Source organism: Passer montanus, unplaced genomic scaffold (genome assembly GCF_014805655.1).
Source record: "Passer montanus isolate IOZ18808 unplaced genomic scaffold, ASM1480565v1 scaffold32, whole genome shotgun sequence".
Lineage (NCBI taxonomy): Eukaryota > Metazoa > Chordata > Aves > Passeriformes > Passeridae > Passer > Passer montanus.
In genome coordinates, this window is record NW_024367930.1 from 2158373 (window position 1) to 2181704 (window position 23332).

The 23332-nt window shown below is 39.4% G+C and overlaps 1 protein-coding gene across 2 annotated transcripts in view; it reads right to left on the reverse strand.

Annotated features, from left to right (window-relative positions):
- GLI3 (GLI family zinc finger 3) overlaps positions 1-23332 on the reverse strand; it is a 206035-nt gene that overhangs the window by 74650 nt on the left and 108053 nt on the right. For both annotated transcript variants that reach the window (XM_039715203.1, XM_039715205.1), the window contains one exon: positions 19333-19438. In XM_039715203.1, coding sequence (XP_039571137.1) covers positions 19333-19438 — 106 coding nt within the window. The remainder of the gene's footprint in view (positions 1-19332; positions 19439-23332) is intronic.

Genomic DNA, 23332 nt, shown 5'->3' on the forward strand with positions numbered 1-23332 from the left:
TCTACTTCTAGTGACACTGCAAACTCAATTCAAATTTCATACAAAGCTAATCACACTTTCAAGACATAGTTGAAGGTCTCCAGGTTTGTGGGTAAAAAAGATCCTGTGGCTGTGTTTCACCACTAATTTTTAAACTGGTACATTAGCATGACTTTATTATTTTCTCAGTAACCTTGATTATATCTACAGCCCTGAGAAGGAATAGAGAACAGGGCTAGCTGTGAAGGCAACTCCTCCTTCCTGTCTAGAAGGCCTTCCTGTTCACTGCTAAGGTGCTGAAATATCATGAGTGGCACACAGCTTCCATATCTTAACACAGGACTTTCCACTCCCCACCCATACCAACCTGCCAGTTTCTTCCTGTCCCAGCTATGATGCTCTGGATAATCTCAACTACTCAGCTCATGAATGGCACACATGTGCAGAGACAGGGAGATCAATGTAAGGGCAAACAGGTGTATTTTTTCCTATTAGTCATAACACTTCTTTGATGAATTGTTGCAGAGGTGTCTGCACAGTCTTAAAAATTTACATAGTTACACCAGTTCAGCAGCTGTGAACCACATTAGTTATAGGACAAATCACAGTACGCGTGAAGCTGCTTTTTTTTTAAAAATGGGGGTTTTGAAACTGCTGAACTACAGGTGAGGTATCTGTAGGATTTCAGTTATTAATCATGAAAACAGTGTCATTTTGTTTTGTTGCTTACAGCTTCAATAGATGGACTCTGTAGAAGAAGACTAACTAGCAGCAGTTTGAACTGTAACCACCACAAAAACTGAATCAAATGCAATTCCCTTTTCAGCCCATATAGCCCTTATTTAACTGGTGAAGGAAGATCATGGGAATCTGAATCGATGAGGCAAGCATGAGCAAGTTACACATATTTCAAAATGATCTGCATTCACAGATCATTACCTAGTATTATCTTGAAAGGATCACACATTCTTTCCACCAGCAGAAAAATCTGAGATATGGGGACTCCTATCACATACTTTAGGCTGTTTTTTGTACTTAAACATTTGTCAGTTATACAAATTTTTAAAAAAAAAATGGATTGCACAAATTCAAATCCTATCCCTTTCTTTGGTACTAATGGAACAGCTAACTTGTGGTACTAATGGAACAGCTAACAGCTGTCTGGAGTTATACAAATTTTTAAAAAAAAAATGGATTGCACAAATTCAAATCCTATCCCTTTCTTTGGTACTAATGGAACAGCTAACTTGAGGTAGAATATTGCTGTCTGTCTATGACTAGAGGTGAAAGTCCCTGGGTAGGTAAGCCAACACAGAGCTTGTTGACTGTGGGTCCTTTCAACCACCCTCTCAATGCTCTACTTGATGGGATTAGAGGATCAGCCCGAAGTCCATGAAACTATCTTATGTGGATTCATGCATGGAACTGAGTTAGGAATTGAGATGGGGGGGATGGAAAGAAAAGAGACCCAGTTCAAGGTGCTGGGGAGCAGCAAAGGCCAGCTGTTCCCTAAGAAAAGGCAAGCCAGGAGCCACACATGGGCAATGCACTCCATGCCACCAGATCTGAGTGACCAGAGCCAGATGGTACTGAGACAGTCAATCACGAGTCTGAGACAGGGCAAAGTGACAAACCAGGGGTGGGTTGGGCCAGTCAAGTGCAGAAGGAGACAGCGACAAAGACAGGTCAGGAGACAAGTTACACCACGGTTCTGAGGGCTCTATCCAGAACAGCTCCCTGCAGTGCAGATCCTGAGCCCAGCCAGGAGCAGGACCACAAACTGGCACTACTTAAGACACAGGTCAGGCAGCTCAGCTAAAAAACAGTTCCTGGATGCATAGAGCTCTCCAGTGAGGCCACTCAAGACAACTACTGCCAATTAGAGGCCTCAGGGTACTCACTTGCTTTGGAGTGCTTGAACTGTTTTAATACATGTGAAAATATCTATACAGTGAAAATTGTCCCTGTTCTTTTACCTCTTGCAAGTGTGAAAACCACAGGAGGCCCCAGGGCATAGTACAAGTCCCCACTTGTCACACACATTCTTCAATAGCAATGTTTTCTGGAAGCAGATGTCAAGCCACTCACAACAGCCACAAAAGCCTGTGCCACAGGAAAATCTGGACTACTGTGTTTGAGGTTGGTTTGGTGTTAGAGATCTGCCATAAATGGTTTCCAAATAACTTTCAGCCATGCTTGGACAAAAACCTCTTCTAAGCACAACCTATCTTAAAAAAAAAAAAAAAAAAAGAGGTGATTTAAGCTCTTTCTGATTTTAAAGGAAACTATAACTCCAGGACTGGAAATCTTAATGCCAAGTTTTGTCCTGATAAAATTTTAAATGGCTCTTTTATGAATCTGTTGAAAAATACATTTATATTGAAAACAGCAAGTGATCCTTAACTATAACATTGTAAATATGACACTGAGCTGAGGTTACAGATGGAACAATAATCTATCTCACAGAACAAAGCTTGTCAACGAAGTGGGATGAAATATTGTAACATAACCTAATTTATTATTGCCTTTTCATCCATCTTGTTATATTATGAACGTGTCAAAGTTCAAACCTCGATATTTAATCATTTAGCAGTACGTTATTCAATGCTAGAGCAAGCACTGATGGCATAACTCTCATACCAATGATATCCACACTGTTTCTCTGATACCTCTTCAATTCAGTCCTGCCTGGAGTACTGAAAAATATAAAATTCATTAAACTGCCAATGATACTTCTATCTTTTTCTTTTTTTATTCGTGCAATCATCATCTGATGTCTGCCCACAAAACATTAATACTTACTTCTAGTAGAACCTGGAAGATGAATAAACAAGGACTTTCTTGGTATGTGGCGACTCCTGTTCTAAAGCATGTGGATCAATTCCTTTGGTAGTATCTCCCATGTTAAATTTCTATTGTTTATTTAATACCATAGTTGCTTGTACAGACTGACCCTTCAGCACCACCAGGCAACAACTGGCTAATAAAAAGGTTTTTGTATTAATAAAGTTGAGCTCTGAGATTTCAATGTAAGGAGACTGAGGCCAGCACGGAGCATTTTTCACATGCAACCCACAGGTCTTTTCTCTTTTCACTTCTCATTGAATTGGTAAACAATCAAACCTATAAATACATACTATGGGAAATCAATAATATAATTTTTAATACCTTTTTTTTTCCAGAAATTCCAGCTTCAAACAGGCACTCCATTCCCCTAGAATCACTCACTGCCTCAAAGCTGCTATATCATATTCTTGGACTTAGGAAAACTAAGCAAGCAATCATGAAAATTTAAATAATTATTTGAATATACGGAAATGTCAGAGCATACTTCATATAAAACAGCTCAAGTGCTGCAAAAAAGTAAGCACTGTTAACTATATTTTCTTAATGGTGGAAGTGAAGAAAAAGGAGAACATAAGCATGTATTTTAAGTCCTAAACCAAAAAATCCTCTTGATTCCTGTAAAATTTTCCATGTTTCAACACCAAGTGAATATTTACTTATTTTCCTCCAAATTTACACTGGAACTGTAGTCAACATTGGGAAGTAGGTCACAGAATCTGATTTGGTAGCAAACTTTCATTCAGTAGATACATGTTCAAATAGATCATGAGTGGGTCCATGCCTATGTAGTTCATATAGAAGCTAGATCAGGGTTTAACATAGCCAGGCTCTGGTTTGGTTTCCATTATTTATCTGCTAGCCACCTTGTACAAGTTTGTTGTCTTCCTGATCGACTCTTTCCCCATCTTTAAAACTGTAATAAAGCAGTTGGAAATGTTCAGTATCTACAGTGGGAAAGTCATATCAAGAGATCCTATGTTATGAGTATTTTCTCACTGGGGCAAGGACAATGCCTTACAAAAATGTGTCCCCTTCTGGTATGTAAATTCCGAAAATATACAAATAACCTCACATGGGGTTAGAATAAAAAGTTTCTCCCACATCAAGTTAAAAGGCATCATTGCACGGGAAAAAAAAAAAAGGACACAAATGACTGTACAAGAGATGTTCATGGTTCAGGAAATCTGCACGACAATTAGGCATTGACCGACAGCAAAAGAATATTACTCTGGTTCTCCTTTCCTTCTTTGGGAAGTGTTAATATTATGTAGTTACAGTTAAAAATTGACTACATTAATCAAGCACTAAATCCTTAGTCAGTGATGGTATTCCTATTTTTCAACTGATGGGCTGCCTGAACATAGACCCAAGTTTTTTGCATAGATTGCTACTTATAGGACTTCATAAATAACTCAACTATTAGCTTGTGGATTTCCTCAAGAATAGTTTATGCTATGAAAAGCAATGAATATTCATTCTGTTATTTAACAGAATGCTGTTTACATAAGGTCAGCTGTAACACTGGTGACATTCAGTCCATGATTCCACATGTAGTGACTACAGCAAGCAACTGCTGCTTCAGATGATACAGTCTTGGTTTGGGAGTCTTGATATGCATTCCTTAAATGTGTATGCTGACACAGTTTTGACTGTATAATTTCCTTCATTATGAAAAATGTAAATAAAACTATCTACTGGCTCCCAGTATTCCTCAAGTCAAGACCAGTCTTCTTGTTCTCTTCCTCACACGCACCTGCTTCTCCTTTTCCTCCTCCTTCCATCCACCCATCACTGCTACTTCCTCCTGGCACTGCTCTGAAACACTGTTCACTTGGCCTCTGCAATACAGACCATCCCAGCTTTCCTCTCCTTTCTCCAAATCCTTCTCAGGATGCTGCAAAGAATTCAGTGACTGGGAGAGGACAATATGCATTTACCTGGCAATTTCTTTGCTTGTACGAAGGAGGCAAACATACAGAAAAGTAACCAACAATAACTACTCCCTGCAAATGCCACTTGCCCAATCTAGGCTTCTACCAGAGGTTATCCTGCAAATTTTGTGGCAGCTGTGTAAGCCTCCAAGCACCCAGCTAGGTGCCCCTCCCAGGCAGAACATCTCTTCCTCTGGCCACTTCATTGCCCTGTTTCAGGAAGCCAGAGCAAAGCTGTGAGACTGTAAATGGGGCAAAGGCACACAACCCTGCTGAGGGAAAAGGGATAATCCCCAGGGTGAAGAAACAGCTGGGGCTGGTAAACCCTGAGGCCATCAGAGATGACTCACCAGAGTTCACTTGCCAGAGACTGTGAGCTCTTCTTGGCAGAGCTCCCTGTATTTGCACAACATTCAGCAGAGCTCCCATCCTGCACAGAGCTGTTGGACACTGCAGTAATGTAAACAGTAAATAAAAGTAATGCTAACGTGATTTCCATCTCTTGCTTCTGCTAGAGCCTTATCCAGGCACTACCATACTTTGCTCAGCTTGCACTGAACCATAAATAAAAAAGTAAGACTTTATACCTTTATAGGACAGCCCAACCTCAATGCTGGTAAATTTTTCCCCTCCTGTCTTCAGCTGGTTCCAAGTTTACAGACTTTTAAATGTAATGTACTGAGCTGTACATTAATAGATGGAGGATAATTTTGCAATGTTGCATTTGATGCAGAAATCATCACCATGAATATAAAACAGATACACAGGACACGAAAGTGTTATTTGAATAAGACTGCCATGGACCTCCACACACTACTTCCCCTTCAAACGGTGCTGTACCACAAAGTGCAGCAGGAAAATCTAAAAGCTCTGCAGCCAACTCATTATCTGTTGTTAGTAATAACAGAGTGGGCAGTGAAATTTGCCAACTGCATTCCTACAGCAAACTTCTCTGCTCTGTAATTCTCTTCTGATGCTCTAAAGGTGGTCCCATTTGCTATTCAAATTTTAGCTTCCTCTAGGCTACAGGCAGAGCCTGACATCCCTTCCAGTCTTTAACCAGAGACACCAACATATCAGTATGTAGACATATATAAATCTGGACTGCATTAACGTACCCCTTTCTTGCCTCCCTTGCTGCTCCTCTCCTGTCAGAAAAAGTGGGTCAAAAGAGTGTCAGAAGCTTTCTCGCACTTAATGCTGTTAAGTCAGCTAATTGAATAAACATTTGTTTAACATTTGCTCCTATTTCAGTAATGCACTGTGAGAATGAGAAGAATTTTATTCCCCTTCTTCCCCATCCTCCCCCTTCCTCAGGAGTGCCACTAGCTGTTATCGCAGTGACTAATGTGCTGTATGTGGCCATTATAGTCCTCAACTCTGAAATTACACCCAGGATGAACGATAGGCTCTGCCTGTATGCTGATTGGAGTTGGATGATGATTGATTAGAAGAAAGTCAGACTACGTAGCCATGCAAAAAGAACTGCACTAAGCCACAAGCTTAAACACTAAAGAGCATTTCACCAGTGGCTTCAGAACTATTAGATGTTTCCATATGAACAACATTTCTTACATCCAGGTTTGCACATTTTATCTTTATTCTTTCAAATACTGAAATTGCTTGGATAAGAGGGTTATATATTTTTTAATATATATTTATATATATATATTTATACACATTTCTAAGAGTAGCCTGAACTTTTAGAGGAAATTGAAGAGGCTTTGTGTCAAGTACAGCTAAATCCAGCCTTTCTATATCAAACCCCTGCTAGAAAATTACTGTGCAGATGATAAGGCTGAAAGATATAATAAAAAGTGACTCTACTCAATTTACACTGCAATATTGGTATGACTGAATATTTTTCATTCAGGTGACTGATAAAATCACTAAACTGTACTGCAGATAAATAAAGGAGGCTTCTGTCAAGAATAAACACCATTAATCATGAAGTCTCACCCTCTGAGTGGCTGTGCTATGCAACTGCACAAATGCACCATCACAAGTGGCATGTGACCCACTGCCTCCTTTCTTCCCCCACCTCCCCAGTGAAACCATCTTCTTAGGAAACTTTTCTGCTGCCTTTACAACATTTGGAAACCCAGGAATGTCTTTTCCTTTCAAGTTAATACACAGCTGTCACTGAAATAAATTTTAGTGGCAATACATTCAGCTAAAAATTGAACCCACAAGACAAAGTGAAGCCATGCAGACTGTGGCTGCATTGCTGTAAATCCAGCATTATAGTAAAAAGCTTGTGTTTAAACTGGTGAGCATGAAATCTTTATAATTCTAAAGCTGAAACAAGTAGGAAATTTTTCCCCCAAGCCTTCTTCCCATTTTCTTCCAAACCCACGTTTTCTTACTGGTTTTATAATTTAGTTTTGCTATTTCCAAATAGGTGCTGAGTTTCTTTTTGAACATACAAATATAAAATTTCGTAACATCATAAATCTACACCAGTACAATCTGCGTGTCTCCTTTCAAAAAAGCAACTTACATAGTAGATAATGGACATGAGCTGAAAGAAACCCAGCAAAAGCACAGTCATACAAAAAGAAAAACAGACAACTTAGGTAACCTTTTTGTAACCTGTTTTAGAGCAAGTGATGATTCAATAGTGGCCATGTTATTAAGCCAGAATGAAGCAGTGCCCTACACACTAATGAGGTTAAAAAATGTAGTTAGGTCTTCATGTTAAAGGCACTTAGCAAGCAGCCTGCTTGGCAAAGACCAACTGTGTTGGAGCAGAGGACTAATCACACAGGCAGGAATCAAATCGACTGGAAGAATTAGGAGACTTGAGGCCCCGAGGAATGTAATTCATGCAGAAAAGCAGTTGTCAGAGTGAGGCCAGGGAACTGTGTGGGAAGAAAGCAAAATAAACAGCTCAACAAAGAAAACAAAGACACTCAAATAGTGGCTTTTCTAATGCTTGAGTACACTGAAACTTCAGTGGGCACATATGACAAAAAACTCATCAAAGACGACCTCTATAAAAGCAATATACCAGTAAATAGTGAACTGGTTCAAAAACACTCAGAAAATGCCTGTAGATATTTAAAGACAACCTTGGTAGGGCAGAGAAAGTACACATACATACATACAGGCATGACTGGGAGAAGACGAAAAACAACTAAATGGTACAAAGCTAAGAGAGTAGAAATCGTTTCTACAACTACTCCTCATTTCTCTCTCTACTATTCACAGATGAAAATCTGCAATCTGCATGCAAAGAGTGCTCCTGCCTGTGTGCAGGAATACTCTGTGAAAAAACAGTATTGCTAATTAGGATCCACTCCCACAGCATGAGGACCAGATTACTGCATCCACCTGGGGGATTATCTGACCAGAAGGAAGAGCCTGAGGCTTGTCCTAAATCTCAAAAAAACTCATGCACAAGTCATGACCCATAACACTAAAATTAAATTTTGAAAACAACTGATATATGAATGTCACAAACACTCTGTTCTCTTGAAAAACAATGTTTTTAATTAACGTGTTATTACTCTCATAATTTAGCAGGTTTTTTGTTTTTAGAGAATGAAGCTTTCATCACTTTTAGTACTTTGGAGCCTTTCTCATCATCTCATTCATTCACTTATGATTTGCCTAAACCCTCCCTACCTCAAACTCAAGAATGCTATGCTCACTATTGTTCCAGCAAATTTTAGCTTCTCTTCTTCCCTTCCACCCATTAAGAAAGGTGCTCCTTCTTCTGGAAAAGCACCTGAAAAGTTTCTCGCATTACCTTCAAGTGAACACTGTCCTCAAAATTGGTTCTATGATGCTCAGAAACACTCTTTTTCCAATTTCAAAACCAAACCAAAACAAATCCTTTCATTTCCAGTGCCTACTCTAAGACACATTCACAATATTACTAAACTGTGATTTGGGGAAGAAGAAATATTTTCTTTAATTTTTTATGCAATAAAATAATAACTTCACTGTTTAAAGCAAAACGAAGTTGGCAATAACAAAACAGAAATTCAGGAACTGAATATTTCTCCTATTGCACTTGCTACACATATTTGGTTGTGAAGCGAACATTTTACTAAAATTCTAACTTTACAGGACTACAGTCCTGACAAAACAGTGATATGAAGGTTCAGCATTAATAATTTCTGTTCAGGTATGGTTGGATTTGCTTCAAACCTCTATACTATCATCAACAGACAGCCCAAAATTGATATTCACAGGGATTAGTGACTGTTAGTGAATAGAGTATCAGCTAGAATTTCTCATCTAAAACTACATGCAGCCAGGAAAAAAAAATAGATTATACAAATCTACACAAACTCCTGAATAAAATTCTACATATATACATTTATATCTAAAACACACGGATTATTTTCTGATACGCATCTTTCCCCCCTTCCCCTGGACAAATACATGATGTGGGAAAGAAAAGCCATTTTGAGAGTGCACCTGAGTGACAATATCAGCTGTACAGTACATATTTATGTTGTACCCAGGACTGGAGTCAAGGGGTGACCTTATGAAAATATGACTTCCAAGCTTCTTCCAAACACCACCTCAAACAGCAGGTGTGCCAGTCACAGATCAGCACCAACAGTCACGAGAGCAGGAGGATTCACAGGTATATGAAGCACCACTTACATCAAAGGTGAATTCTGCTAAGGTAAAAGGGGAGAAGAAAGACATTCTGCTAATAGCCCCTGCTTGTATTTTCTCTGCCAGTAACAAAGGTCCAGGTATGGGAGCTGGCTGAGGTGCAATCAGAGAAGATCAGGAAAACACTCAGTTCTCATGCCAGACTGAGAAGTCTCATCTCTGTCAGGCCATCTTTTGTAACTTGTAGGCACTAAAAGACATTTTGCTGCTACAGAGTCCAGAATACAAGTTAGTCCTAACAAATGGTAAATATATAATGGCTGGAAAACTATAGCCATCAAAAGAAAAAGAGAGAAATTCCTTGCACTGCTATTCTTGTTCTATTTGTGTGAAAAACTGGAGTTAAAAAACATTTCCCAGGCAAAGCTGTAACTTTGAACAACATTCATAAAGGAAATTAATATTCTGGATGCATACTTTTTTTGAAAAGTAGTAAATTCAGTTTTGAAATCTGTGATATAAATTCATTATCTATATGCTGGAAGCATTATTAGTGATCTAAACAGAATAGGTAGCTGGGTGTATAAATGAAAACCCTAAGGGGAACAACCTGGACAGCTTGGAACACACCTGCAGAAGTTACATGTCTGCTCCCTCAGCATCTCTGCAATTCAATCTAATCACAGGAGTAGAAGCACAGTTCCAAAAAAGGTGTCAGGATGGAAGCCTAATGTCCAAGGAACAAGCAAGGCAGAGGAAGACAGAGGCAGGTTACACAAGCTTTCTTGGTACTGTCTTGATGATATATGCTGATAGTGATCTTCCAGGGTAAAGCAGAGAACACCTGATTGCCCCTGGTCATTCAGCTACTGATCTCTCTGCCAAATCTGTCTACAGTGTTGTTAAATGGGGCTATTTGCGTTGGTGGCCTCTATAAACTGGACTAGACTATCAATCTTTTCTTCCACGGGTCAGTAGAAAAGGCATGATAAATCTAGGCTGAATTTCAACAGGAGATACAGGACTGAAAGATGTGTATCTTTAAAGAGATAGCCACTTAAATCTGATATGTTTAGAAATTCTCCCTTATGTGAAATACTCCCTAATTTTCTGTTGATCCTTAACACCAATGGTCACAACACCTCATAAATAATGCTTTCAAGAAGATGATAGGTTAGTTCATTCCTTCAGGAGCTTTGTACTCCTGACTCATGGGCTGCAGGACGTTTGCCTCTGTGTCTAACCTCTACAGAGCTTCCAGAAAATTGCCAATGCACCTATAAAGCTGACCACAAATGCAGTTGTAATCTATTATAAATTCAGACCTACACATTTGGTGCTGGAAGGGATTAACCACCTGCTCTTCAGTGGCAACTTCATAGGACCCAACTTCAATGTAAACATTACTCTGAAATAAAGCCATTTCTTGGTCATGCATCCTAAAAGTAAAAATCAAACAAAATAACATTTTTCCTTAAATTGTTTCCTCCATTAATCAATAACATCAGTCATTAATGATAGCTCAGCCTAGCCTGAGGCGCAGTGATGAGAAACCCCTTGAACACAAAACACAACACTTTCAGTGAAATTAAGGTATCATTGGGGTTTTTTCCTAGCATCACATAACACAGAATATGCAAGGGACAGCTAGTTAGTTTCCTACACCTCAGAAGCACAGCTTCAACAGCCAGTTTTCTTACAGATATGTAAACAAATATAGACTTACACACACACACACACATATGTAAATATATAGTAGGATGAGCAGGTGATGCCAAAAACAAGGTGTTAATTTAACTTGTGTTTTTTCATCCTTTGGGAAAGAAAAAGTGTCAACTACATTCAATCCATACTCCAATATTCTAGGACTTGATGTCTTTGTTGGGGGAGGATGGACTCTAAGTCAGGGAAAGATAAGTGTGAGAGTGTGATGAAGATGCTCTATGATCCTAAAACACATGCTACTCATCACTCACATTTCTTGGAGTTTATACCTACTCTAACTTTAGGGAACTTCCAATTCACAACACAAGAATCTCACAGGTACACTTTAAAAGAAGAAAAAGAAAAAAAAATCCCCATAAAGACTGTAACATTTCAGCTCTCTTTGAAGCAAGATTTAACATGAGTGGAAGAATTGTGATAAAAAAAAGGAGTCTGTCACAGTCCAGTACCTCACAGGCTACTGCAACAAGTTTGACAGCAGCCTCTATAGAGTTGGCTTGCTTCTGGTTCACTGCACGTGAATACCACAGTCAATATCTGCTCACTCAACTAATACTGCTGACTACAGCACAAAGAACACAGGAATTTTGTCCAAGAAACCACAGGCTCAGAGCCTTTGAATGTGCACTATATTTAGAGCTTGCATTCTTTGCAGCTGATAACAGAATGAGATAATAGAAATTTCAAGCAGCAGAACTCAAGCATTGTAGCTATTCTATACACTTTTGTTTAAATGTTAAATTAAGGTAATGATCTACATGTTCTCAAAGGTTTTGCCATTGAACATTTTTTTCTATGCATTCTGTTAACATTTTCCCTCTAATTTTCCATCCCTCTCAAGCTCTGAGTAGCTCCTTGCAGTAGTTTTAACTGCAGAGATCTAAAATTTTCAGTCCATGACAAATGTAAGCAAAGATATTCACCCTATTATGTGGATGCATGCAAACACACACACACACAAATTTGCACACTTGTATACACATCTGCACACAGCAAGCACCCAAACAACTTGAAATCATGTCTAGTTATTCGTCAGTTTACAAAAAAAATGTTACATAGAACAGTGACCTGAGGCATAACTTTGCTGGCCATTCTTTTTGCTTCCATCATCCCTTAATTCACGCTGGTTTGAAAGCCCGCCTTAGGGAACCACTTCTCACTGGCAGCCAAGAATTCATCTAAGGACTGTTAACTGCCCAGACGGGGTAAATCAGCTAAGTGGCAGTGCTGATAGACACCTCACTGCCGATAAGCCGTGGAATTGCTCCTCTGCAACAGCATAATTCATAAAAACCTCCTTAAGAATCCCTTTTGCTGAACTTGGCTCCACCAGACAAACCTGTGCCTCTCGATGTATCAGGCGGAGAGGAGGAAACCGATCCCCTTTAGACCACCACGGGAGTGTTCCCGAGGGCTTTTCCCAATTTTTCCTCCTGTATCACACTGGCAGGATGCCCTGTGCACTGTTGTACTGCGGAGTGTTGAAGAGAGGTGGCCAGCCAGCTGCCAGCCACTGGAGGCACGTCTTGCTCATTAGGGCTGGGGGCTGCTGCCACTCGAGCGCTTTTCTCAACATTAAAAAAAAAAAAAAAGAACCAAAGATTTGGGGGAACTTTCTACTAAGGATTTTCAACAAAACAAACCATTATGTTTTACAAGCTCTTCCTTCTACATTAAAAATCTTACCAAAATTTTCCTCTAATTTCAATTGCTGCAACTTCCCCAGACAGCCCAAAATCAAGCTGGCTGTATAAAAAGAACAAAGAGCCTCTGTTAACGCAATATTTATCTGCTGTTATTGTTTCTCCTTTATAAATCTGTAGTTCCTTGGCATTACAATTAGCTACTCCAGAGAAAATGATTATGTCACAAAGTATTATCCACCACAGAAACAGTTGAATGCTGTGAAGCAAATGTAATCTGGTGTGCTTAGAGGCAATTCTGTTGACTTTCATGTAAATGTGCTGGCTTAAAATGGGAATAGATTTTAGCAGTGAATCCTTATTTGATCTAAAATTTATTTTTCAGCAGAAATTAAATAAGATAGTTTTCCCTAAATACTGCTTTTTCCTAGAAGAGAGACAGCAAATCAGTGAGAAATATAGAAGAGTAGAATTGACTGTGCAGTAACTTCTGACTGCAGTTTACCTAAACAAATGAATGTAACAACTTATGTAAAACAGCTACATCAAAAATATTTAACTATTTTTATCCACATTTTAACCTACATTTTTCCTTTAAAAGTAGCTCAGAATTAAAAATTTAAAAGAAACATTTATCCTTTTTTTCTGCAATTCAATACATGCCACTACTAATTTGCTTTCCAAACTTTTTGCACTTTCAGATAGTTTTTGAAAACACTCTCTTTCTGAAGCTATTCTGCAAGCACTACAAAGCTAACAAAGGAGAATTTATGAGAATCTGCAAATCTTAAGGTAAAATACCACTACATAAGAATGAACAGCTGAACAAAACACTGATTCACTATTTTAAATGATGCAAAACTATACACTGACTGAGACAACACAGTTTTAGCCTAGACAGAAGCTTCCTATTCCCAAGCTTTGTAAAAGGTCTGTCATTGAAAGAAAACTATCTGCTGAAGATTATGTGTGGGCATCTGGCCCTGGTATTTTACTTCCCTGAATAATCACTAAGGAAAGAGGGATACACCTCTGCAGGCTCTGCGTGCAGAGCCTACAACACGTGTATCCATGGCACATAACAAATTCTGTATAACTTAACGAGTCACCAGACCATGCTGATTCCTTCTCAGAGACCTGCTATAAAAATCCTCCAGGCTATGAGCAGCTGCTTATTCTGCATGCTGCACTTCAATTCCAGAGACAGGTTTCTTGGGGTGTTTCACATTTAATACAAGATTTCTTCCTGTTTAAAGAAAATACTTTCACGGATGATTTTGGGAAGCTGTAACTACAGTCATCTTTTCATGTCCCAAGAGCTTCCCAGTCTTTCTTCTTTGATGGCTCCTGGCTAAACCATAAAACCCATTCCAAGTCTTAAAGTAATTAAAGCCAATTCAATGAGTGATGTTTTTCATGCTGGGTGGGGCTCTCCTTCCCACTGTGAAAGGATCAATGAATGCTCTGACAAGCTGACAAACTCTTTGCCAAGTCTACAGCTTAGAGGTACACTGAGGTAAAGCAGCAGGTAAAAGATTTAAGAGGTTTAAACACTCAGATTCTAAAAAATAAATTAGAGCTTAGAAATGAAAATGAAAAGAAAAATCATAATGTCAGTGACAAGGCTGGGAAAAAATAAACATCCTATCAAATGTGTGACTAGCAGTTTCTCTCATAATCAAGGATATGCTTTAATCTTCTCACATTTGGGCATCCCCTATTTGCTGCATGGTCCAAAATCAGATGATGATGAAAGCTGAGTGTCTGGGCCTGACTTTTCTTTTCTTTCCACCCTTGTGTAACTGATGTGTGTATAAACTACGTATGAAGTAACATATCTAAGAATCAGACTCCCTTTTTATCAACTTGGAGCTGACTGCAAGTAAAACACATGCTTTGGTTTAGTACCAGAGCATTGAGAAAGTTCAAAATATCTGTTCAAGGCATTCATGTTAGGCACATGCACAGTTCTCTGCACATGCATCATTTCAGGGCATAAGAGTGCCAAACTTGCTAGTCTCAATCAGCAGTTAGGAAAACAAAAAAGGAGCTTGGAATATTGCTGATCCTAGGAAGCTAAAATACACAAACTGCACCATGCAACTTCCTCCTGGCAAAGGCATTCTCCCCCGACTGTAGGCATATGCGGAGCACCTTCCCATACATTTACCTGTTCACTCTTCCTCATGTGTAATCCAGAGCTAAGGCAAAAAGTGATGGCAGAAAGAGATGGAGACTAAATGGATGAATATTTTCAAACATGCATGATGCATCTTGCAATGCATTTGGCCCTGAAACTTTAGCTTTCCACTAGCCTCCTTCAACACATGCATTTACCACTCCAAGATGTACAAGCCACTGCCCCAGAGCCATTCCTGATATTGCCACTGTTGTCTTCTGCCTCATCTCTGCAGGAGTGTGTTCCCTCCACAGCCACAGTAACAGTGCCTGAAGGTGTCAGGATTGGTCACCTTCAAAGGCTGTCCAATTCAACCTTGAAATGAAGCATACTGGGAAAAACCTACCGATGCAACTTGGTTGAAGCATGGGAATGAATGAATGGCCAAGAACTGCAGCTTCTTAAATTGCTGAATTTAAATCCATCAGTAGAATTTTGCCTCTGTCTTCGGAGATTTTTTTTTTTAATTAACAAATAAAAAATCTCATCCTAGCAAAGACAGATTTTGTGGGACTGTGAAGTTATTTACACTTGCACTGTCATAACAATAGACAAGACATCCTTCTTCTTCTGCTCACTACTAATAACTCTCATTCCAAACAAAGACATCATGCAACTGGAAATAATAAATCTGTGATTTGGATCTTGAAGAAAAATAGCATACTCATGGTACTCATTTCAAATAAACACCCTCATTAGTGGCATGATTTTGAATCACTGCACACCAGCCAGAGAAGCCATCACACTCTAATGGATGACCTAGCAGATGTCAAGGACCCAAACAGAGGTAAGCTTCAGCTCCTCCTTTAATACCATACTTTAGAAATCAGCTTTGGAAATTAGGAAAAAGCTGGACAAAAACAACAAAGGAAAACAAAGCAGGGAATGTGATTACTAAAGACAGGCTTCTTTTGGTTTGTTTTAATCATATGGTATTTATCACAAAATTTAACCTCCTAGTTCAATGTAAAGCAGCAAAACTGAATTACAGTTTACTGGATTTTTTAAACTGAATTTGAGAAAACACAGTAATAAAAAGAAAACACAATAATAAAAGGAAAACACAAGCCCCAGCCTCAAGTCTGCCATTCATCCGTTGCTGCTGAAGAACAACTCAAGTTTCATACATCTTCCTGAAGTATAAACCAGAGATGTGTACTGTAGAAATTCCAAGATAACTACACAGTCCTAACAGGTTTTGGTAACACAAAGTGACACATTTCAGTACATATTCATAAGGGTTGGGGGTTATTATTGGGCTGTAATTGCAGTTGTTCTAACATGTAATAAGCCATGGCTGGAAAAACAAAGGCAGGTTAATTTGTGATTTCCTCTACTCATTCAGAGGCAAATTAAGTGTCAAACAGCTAATACAGAACATATTTCATTTTATGAGATTTTAATTTAATTCTGCACCATATCGTTGATGCCTTAATGTAGGGTGGTTTATCTAAGAGGAAGAGCAATTTATAAACCTCTTTCAATTGAAATCTTTAATGATAGGATACAATGGCATAATTACAGCAATGCCTGCTAGTCCTACTATACATAAGCATCTGTCAGCAATTCCATCATAAACATAAGCCCTTATTTTAAGGGTTTATAACTCAAATTATAAAATTTGGCTCCAGGCTGAAATTTGGGATGGAACAGTGCTGTCCATCAGCAATTAAACTGTAAGAATCACATACACATATATACATATACCTTTTTAGAGCTGCAAGTATGTAAGAGCCCTGTAACATCTTTAAAATTCCTGCTTTCTTTTTTCTCTTTCACTTGACCAGTGTTCAAAATTATGTGCAGACACTGTAGGTACCATGCAGACAAGGCCCTCCTCACATTTTTTCTGCATTTGTATTACACCTAAACTAATTCCACTAAGGCTTGACAGGTTGTGGAACATATTTCAAGGAGCTTGGATAACTAAAATCATGCCTTTTTCATTTTTTCTTAATTTATATTACATACACACATTTGAGAGTACTACAAAGCTGAGGAGAAAACCACTCATACAATGAAGTCATTGTTGAAGCTGTAGGTAAACATTTGCTTCCTGACTGGTTTCTTGCCATTTTCTCTCAGAATTCTCAAATACTTTCTCAATTCAGTTCTTTTTTATTTTTTAATGGGTACTAGGACAGCAGTTCAAGTAATGGCTCCAAATGATCCCGGGTGATCCTAAGTGCTACTAACACCCAGCTCTGTAAAACTTGCAAGAAAAGCACTGGATGCCTACCTCACATGTATCTACATTAATCTATTTTCCTGAAAACTGCAAAAGCATGACAAGCCATAACATCTACAAAGATGTTGAAGGCTAAATGATTGTTTTTTGAAGTTGCTTAATTGCCTATTTATATTTAATTACACCAACTACAACAGCTCCAAGGGTCACTGCAGCTCATCGTTCCAATGGTGACATAAACCAAATGAGCAAAAGAATCAACAGAAGTTAATGGGGGAAAATGGCCAATATAAAGGCAATTTTGAGTTTAAACCTTGGGCTGATATAAGAGTATATTTTTAAAGCAGCTACTTGCAGTCATTGCATCTGGCTAAGACCTCCTTTCCTCTGCAGGGCCCAGCAGAATTGCCACTCAATCAGGGAGCAGGGGTGCCCAGCACACAGCAAGGCACCTTTCCATAGAAGGAACATGATTTTGGGGTCAGATGGGACTATCTCTGAATGCAAATCAAGGTATGAAAGAGGCATTTCCAACATCTTCTGGGGCTCTTACAGAAGTCTTGGCACTGAGAGCAGTGTAGACTGCTAGTCCTGATTTCCCACTGTCACCTAAAGCAGGTGGCACTGGTCTACCCAACCAAAAGCCCTGTTGCAGGCTTTGGGTGCCATGCTGTGGACGCGGTTCATGGGACTAAAGCTCCAGGGAGGGCTCAGCTCAGCAAATGCAGGAAGGATTCCACATGGCACAGAACTTCAAGAAGCCTCTTCCAAGCTGGTAGACAGTACTTGTGTCTTGGATGATGGTCCTCTGCTGATGCAGGTTAAAACTCCCTACCCCATCTGCCCTATACAAAGAGAAAGGCAAATTCCCCACTAGCTTCAGAATAAGCAGGATCATCGCGCCCAGCTTCCAAAAACATCCATCCATGTAGAATATTGACTGCAATGCAAAATCTAGGATGACCCTGTAATGACTGTCTGATCCTGCCACCTTCAGCTTGCAACAGTAGTTAGCAGCAAATTTAAGCATGTATGTGAGTGTACTTTATTATGTGGTAGATTGTGGTGTAAATGGTGATGCATCTCAGGAACCCTGAGGAATAAATCACAAACTTCTGTGCTCTCTTTTTCTATAAATACCCACTTTTCCTCTAATGCCCAAGAAGACTGCAACACAGATTTATTACTTACCTCCAGGCAAATTTGCTCTGAAATTACAATTCAGTAATAGAAGACTGACCCAAAAAAACTGTTAGTAAAATATTGTGTGTGTACTTGGGCATATAGTTAGGATTGTTAATATCAATTAATTCTGCTCACAGAGGAGGACTTGTTTTAAAACAACTTCATTTTTCTTCTGCATATATGTAATTACACAGCTGTAACTAATAGCCATAGAAAAGCAATCTGCCATCTAAACAACTAGCATTATTCTTCAAAGTATTACTTGTGCTTTTCTTCTTGTATTTCCTCAGTGTGAGAGGTGATTAGTAGATATGATTAAATGTATACATCAAGCCTTTTAGTGAAGTACCAAGCCCTGCTTTTCAGCTCCATTTTAAATGGTATTTAGCAGTTTTCTGGACACATCTACTGGTTTATTCTGCAATGCTGATATCCGTCTCCCCATATGGAATAAGATAAAATTTATTTCTACAGGATTTCACCACTACCACCCTTTTCTATGCATGTTATCACTGGTATTCATTTCTTTTATCTTTGTGTAAACCATGTGCTCTATCACATTTACCATTTTGTTTGGGTGACATTCCCATCAATCAACCGCTTGCCTATATGTGCACACAACAGGGACTAAGAAAATTTACTAAAAATTTCATTATGCTTCATAGCAGTCACTAGGGAAGAAAACCAACCTAATGGTTGTTTTGTAAACAAACCTTTGGCATGAAAGGAAATTTTAGCCATGAAGAATACCAAGCTTAATACAGATTAAATACATGTTTATCTGGCTGTATTTCACAGGGCTCAGCCCTTTTTAATTTAGCCTTTACAGAATGATGTACTACAGAATAGATGTCAGCAAAAGACATAGGTAACCTATGCCAGCTACCTATTATAACAGGAATTCCTCAAGCACCAGCATGGGTTTTGCTTTATGAAAAGATAATCTCAATGCTTTCCAAAAGTACATCATGCACTCTGAAAAGACTGGAAAACTACTTCAGGTACATGGTTTCAAGCATTGCAAAGGTTCATGTATTTGTCCATTCTTTCAGGAAGCAAGGGGGAACACTGAATACTCACACATGCAGAGGAGGAATGGGAGATGGTTCGTAATGGTAGCGTCCCTCATGATGTCTTGCATCAATTGGTACAGGAGGGTGGAATGCTGGAAAAAGGTGAGGAGGATCTGAAAAAACAAGTGAGGTTCCCAGATCTGAATATCTCCAATGATTCTTTAAAAACAACATTCATAAAGACAGAACAGTTACTGAAAAGCATGTGTTAAGAGTGCTATGACTTAGGGGTCACAATCTCCTTCCATGCTGCTATCAGTCAGCTCTGTCTGAGAGGAGAATTTGGCCCACAGTGTTTGCATGAATATGTATTTACTAATTTTAATATTCTCTTTTTATAGCTTAAATGGAAAAGGGCATTAAAGAAGTCTTTAATAAATAATTATGTGCCCATATGCGAAGTACCAGATCAAAAGGACCATCACAGCTTTCAAAAGCATTCCTGATTTATTTTGTATTAAAACAAGAAAAAAATCATCCCAGGAAAAAAAGCCTAAGCAGAGAATACAATGCAATAAAAACATATATCCTCAGAGATGTACACACAGGCCTACAACAGAAAGCCAAACTGAAGTGACATGCTGAGAAAGGTAAGTAAATCTGGAGTAAATCTGACAATCATGTTCGAAGGCAAATGTGACTAGGAAAGGCCATATTGGAGATATTTAACTGCACCACACCAATGGCTGAAGCTGGAGGAATGTGTGTGAGGACAGAGGGACTAATTTCACACCCAGCTCTTCACAAGGAAGGGTACTTTCTTTGTCCCCAGCACTGGAAAACCAGGGATTCATGGGTTCAGTAAACTCCCCTGCTCTATGTCCTCCATGGCTTTCACAGGATGGGGATTTTGCAGCTGTCAGAACTCCTGTTTCCCGCTGCTTCCGGGAAGCCTTGGAGATAGGCTGACAAAAGGGGGAATGTGCCCCTGACACCCCATGGGCTCTGCCCTGAGGAGTCAGGCACCAGCCCGCCCTCCCCACGGCTTCTGAAGCCGGACTTCCCCCCAGCTTCGAGGGGCACAGCTCACAGAGAACACAGCCCTCCTCACCAGCACACCACTGTGATCTGTGTGCCTCAAAATACTACATGCTGCTCACCACTGCCTCCCAAATGCTCACAATTCCAAGGAAATGTTAAGCACCTCCAGCGGCACGAAATAAACTGGTCCTGCACAACCATTACCCAATTGCCACTTTGGGTGATGTCATGTGTTTATCTGACACCAAAGGCTGAGAAGTACAGACATTAGGTCATGTCATGGATTTACTAAAATGCTTCTAGAAAAAAAAGGAAACTTCAATCATGTACTGGCAGTAAAACTAATTCTACTCCAGTTTTGCCCACAGCTCTTGAAAGCATATTTTCTTTATATTTCCCACCTTTCCTGTACATCAAAATGTAAACCTTCTCTTAGATGATATTATTTGTGAAAGTAGTTCCCTGGTCTCAACTAGAGTTCGTTAAAAAAAGAAAAGGATTTTTCCTCATGATGATTTTTTAAAAAGTTGGGTTGCTTTATTATTGCATTTTGAAGTGCAGGAAGAATGAGAGGAACAAACCTCATTGCACTGAGGGAATTCACACAGGGGATGAAGGGGGAAATAATTTCTGAGGAAATATTCCCAGTATTTCAAGGAAGCCTGGAAACTATCTGACAGAGACTGTCCAGTTACACAGCTTGATTTTGTGAAAGGACATCAGCATGTAACTAGCTACAGCACATTTCAGCCATTTACTGACTTAGGAACCATAAATGAAAAATAATTGTGGCTTATGATATAAGGGAGCTCAAACTCACAGTATTCTTAATTCTGGTTCTGCTGCACCAACTGGACCTTGGCATGCAATCTTTATGAGCTACACTCCCCATGCCAAGCACTCATGGTCTCCAATGGAGGTAAAAAAATGGGTCATACATGATTGGGAACACACTGTCATTGTCTAAGTGGAGGATGCTTGCTGCCACCTCCTGAAAGACATTCCCCAGCAAGGCAGAGGGGAAAAGGGACATAGGAAGTGTGTTTTAGCACATCTCCCTGCCTGCCCTCTTCCCTGCTAAACTGGTATTTGACTACAGCAGCATAAGCCAAAGGGAGGAGGTTTGAAAGCAGATGTCTAGCATTTTAGAGTATAAAGTCTTCCAAGGAAGTAACTTACACCCTCATAAATGCACAGGCAAATCCTTCTCTGCCCTATGTGTCTCCTCCAAAGAGTGAGTCTGGAGAGCACAGGTAAGACCACAGAGATTTTGCTACCCATATTCATGTCAGACAGGATGTGGTTCACCTGGCCAAAACATGAAATCCCACTCCGGATGCCAGGCCTCCTCACTGTCCCAACGTTCCCAGCCTGAGCGCCTACCCATTAAAAGCAGTCCTAGTAATTATGTAGTGAAACACCATTTGACCCTCCTCAATGTCTAATTTACTTTCCACTGAGAAATGGAAGCTTAGTATTAAACAACCCCAAAAAAGGTATTTTTCTCTGTGGGGCTTATGCAGTGCTGATCATCAACGAGTTTTATTTATGCATGGGCTATAAATCTCTAAGAACATCTTTTTGAGTCCTCTCACATTAAGCGCCTTTGTATATCTTGGTTGCATCTTGTTTGTAGTTTCCATCTGGGAAACAGCCGTACTCCATCATGGCACAGGGAGCTGTCTCTGTCAGCCCTGAGCTGTCCGGAGCAGAGCTGCATATCAAACCCCAACATAATTATCCATCTCACAGTTTATTATTTACACATGAGCAATACAGCTGGTGAACATCGTAACTCAAGTGTATGTGTAATAAGTTACTACACTGTAGCCATCTCTTGTTGCAACCGTTAAGAAAAACCACATGATGACTTTTCCAAAGTCAGGCTAAAACTGCTGAAGCAAAATAAAGTGCCACTAAACCTGGCTACCTCCTATTTATCATACAATTTCCTGACTGATGGTTCCACAAACCAGCTGCTAAGTGCTGTGTACTCTACTGTCAGCAGACTAACATGCTAAATGGGAGACAGGGAGAAAAATGTACAGAACTACAGAACTGGTGGAGTCAATTTTACAGATGGAAATCAAATCCTGCCATGTTGGGTCAGCCCTCAGCACAAAAGCAGCTGGTAAATTCTACGTGCTTGGGGGCCTGAGACCACTCCACTTTGAAAAGCACTGAATATTTATATGGAAAGACTGAGATCAGAGAGCTGCCAAAGCACCCATCGTCCAGAGCTTCACTTGGAATTCACTTGAAATGGCATAAAATGTAATTGGTTGACGTTTTATACTGTACCGTATTTATATGCAAAATAGATAATAAGTTTACAAAGCAGTAACTGAGGCTGTAGACAGTTTCACATTGACTTTTCATTTCCCACCCAGTAACTATTTCATTAAAGGCACCATCAGAATATTAACAGCACATTCTGCCACAGTTATTGATACTGTAGTTAAGTAAAAAACTGAGACTAGTCAGGCTAGAATTGAATCTGAACCTATCTGACTCATGGTTGTTTGTGTAAGATGCTTTACTATCTAGAAAACCAGGGGAAAAACTCAGTGTCAAAAGACAGGATAGATGCTCTGACTATGTTTTCATTAATTCATTTAAACTGTGAGGAAAAAAACTCTTACCTCCAGCAAGGAGAAACTCCTCTCACAAAATAAATCTAACTTCCTATTCTGCTAAGGAGAGAACTTATTTCCTTAAAAATTCTGGCTAAGATGCAAACTTACATAGAGTATGCCAGGCAGTTTTCTTACAGACATCCAAATGCAACTGTGAATTCCTGGGCCAATGACATCCTTGCAGAGACTGATGTAAGTGTACAGTACATGGACAGAAGCTGGCTGTGTATTTGCAACCTCAGCTTCAACTCAGTAGAAGTACTTGATTCTGTGCATAAATTCCACTGTTTTCAAGAACTTGTAAGGACATGCCAAAGCACAGGAAATACATTTGAAGACATTGCTCACACATTGCTGAGTTTGGTAGCTATTGCCGCCTTTGGAATTCTC